The 1,554-nt window shown below is 37.2% G+C and overlaps 1 protein-coding gene across 1 annotated transcript in view; it reads left to right on the forward strand.

Moving 5' to 3' along the window:
* The window catches only part of LOC106535782 (complement factor H), a gene marked incomplete at its 3' end in the record, with an annotated part of 15,115 nt that overhangs the window by 2,723 nt on the left and 10,838 nt on the right, over window positions 1–1,554 (forward strand). The window contains 1 exon segment of the mRNA XM_014032864.1: window positions 870–1,037. Within this exon segment, the coding sequence (XP_013888318.1) occupies window positions 870–1,037 (168 nt within the window).

Below are 1,554 nucleotides of genomic sequence, written 5' to 3' on the forward strand. Positions count from 1 at the left end.
CTACTCAACTGAACAATCATTTACACTACTACTCTGCTACACATCTGTGCTTCTTGTCTGCATTGTGATGCTTCACTTCACAGTTATTGGTCTGTTGAGGTTGTTTTGCACTGAAAACAGACAGTTTCTGATTCCTAATGTCGGATTCTGATTGTTTACTCTCTCTAAAACAAAACATATTTTCTATCCTTGCACACTTCTTTATATTATATATTTTTATTAGTAGTAGTCGTATCATGGCTAGTCAGTGTTAATTTCTGTTTTGTGTGTACTATCTATAGTTTGTAAAGTAACTAGTGTGTGGACCTCTTTACGGATGCTGCTGTGACGCCAGAATTTCTCCTCGGCGGGACAATACAGGCTGTTTCTATTCGATTCTATTCTATCACAGTTTTATATAATTAAACTTATTCAACCACAGTTAAATTCACTCTATCTAGGAGGCACAATTTACATAGATAGTATTTATTTTTACGAGCTGAAATGAAAACAAGCAAAAATTCTATTCTATCACAGTTTTATATAATTAAACTTATTCAACCACAGTTAAATTCACTCTATCTAGGAGGCACAATTTACATAGATAGTATTTTTTTTTACGAGCTGAAATGAAAACAAGCAAAAATGAAATAAAAATAATGACTTTCTACTTCTTGCCTTTTTAAAAAAATATAAGGAGTAGAACGTACAGATAACTGTGTGGAAATGTAATAAATAGAAGTAAAAAGTAGGTTGAAAAATAATCACTCAAGTAAAGTGCAGATACCCAAAAATTCTACTTAAGTACAGTAACAAAGTATTTGTACTTAGTTACTTTACAACTCTGGAACATTTGAAAYAACAAACATTTTTGTTGTTTTTCTTAACAGGTGTAAGACCTTGTACAAAACCTGAAATTCCAAATGGATTCTCTGTCGACCCAATCAACAACACATTGTATTATTCCTGTAATGAAGGTTATAAACTTTCAACCAAAGGATGGTGGGGGGAGGCCAAATGTAATGATGGTGMTTGGTCTGGTCTCCAAACATGTACAGGTAATTAATCTTTATTGTTTKTCAAGTTTGAATATCATTGTAAWGTTACCTGATCACAACAGCTTGTATCAAGTAGCTCTGTCGACTGGTGTGTAGCTATTAGGACACACGACACAATTTTGGCCAGATTTTACTTTGATTTTGGTTGGGCACATTTAACATATCTAGTTTGCTAGTGTGTGAGAGGACCAGACCTGACTCAACCATGGACCCAGTCCAGTTAGAATTATTTTTGCAGTTCTTGCAGAGCAGTCTTCAGTATATCGACTATGTGTCTCAATTCATGGGTTGCAACCGACGTAGACCGCGGACGATTTTGGCCACAGACGTGGGCCGTAGGCCGCTTGTGTCGGCTGCATAAACAGCTGTGAAATGAGACGGCCGTGTAGGATACTCAGATGCAGCCTAGATGTTTTTGGGGTTTGGTTGTCCGCATGAGTAGGCGCCTACGAATAGGAGGGTTTCACGTGACGTCACGATGCAGTGCCACTAGAGCGCGAAGTTCGGATGGAGGTCA

Source organism: Austrofundulus limnaeus, unplaced genomic scaffold (assembly GCF_001266775.1).
Source record: "Austrofundulus limnaeus strain Quisiro unplaced genomic scaffold, Austrofundulus_limnaeus-1.0 Scaffold1560, whole genome shotgun sequence".
NCBI lineage: Eukaryota > Metazoa > Chordata > Actinopteri > Cyprinodontiformes > Rivulidae > Austrofundulus > Austrofundulus limnaeus.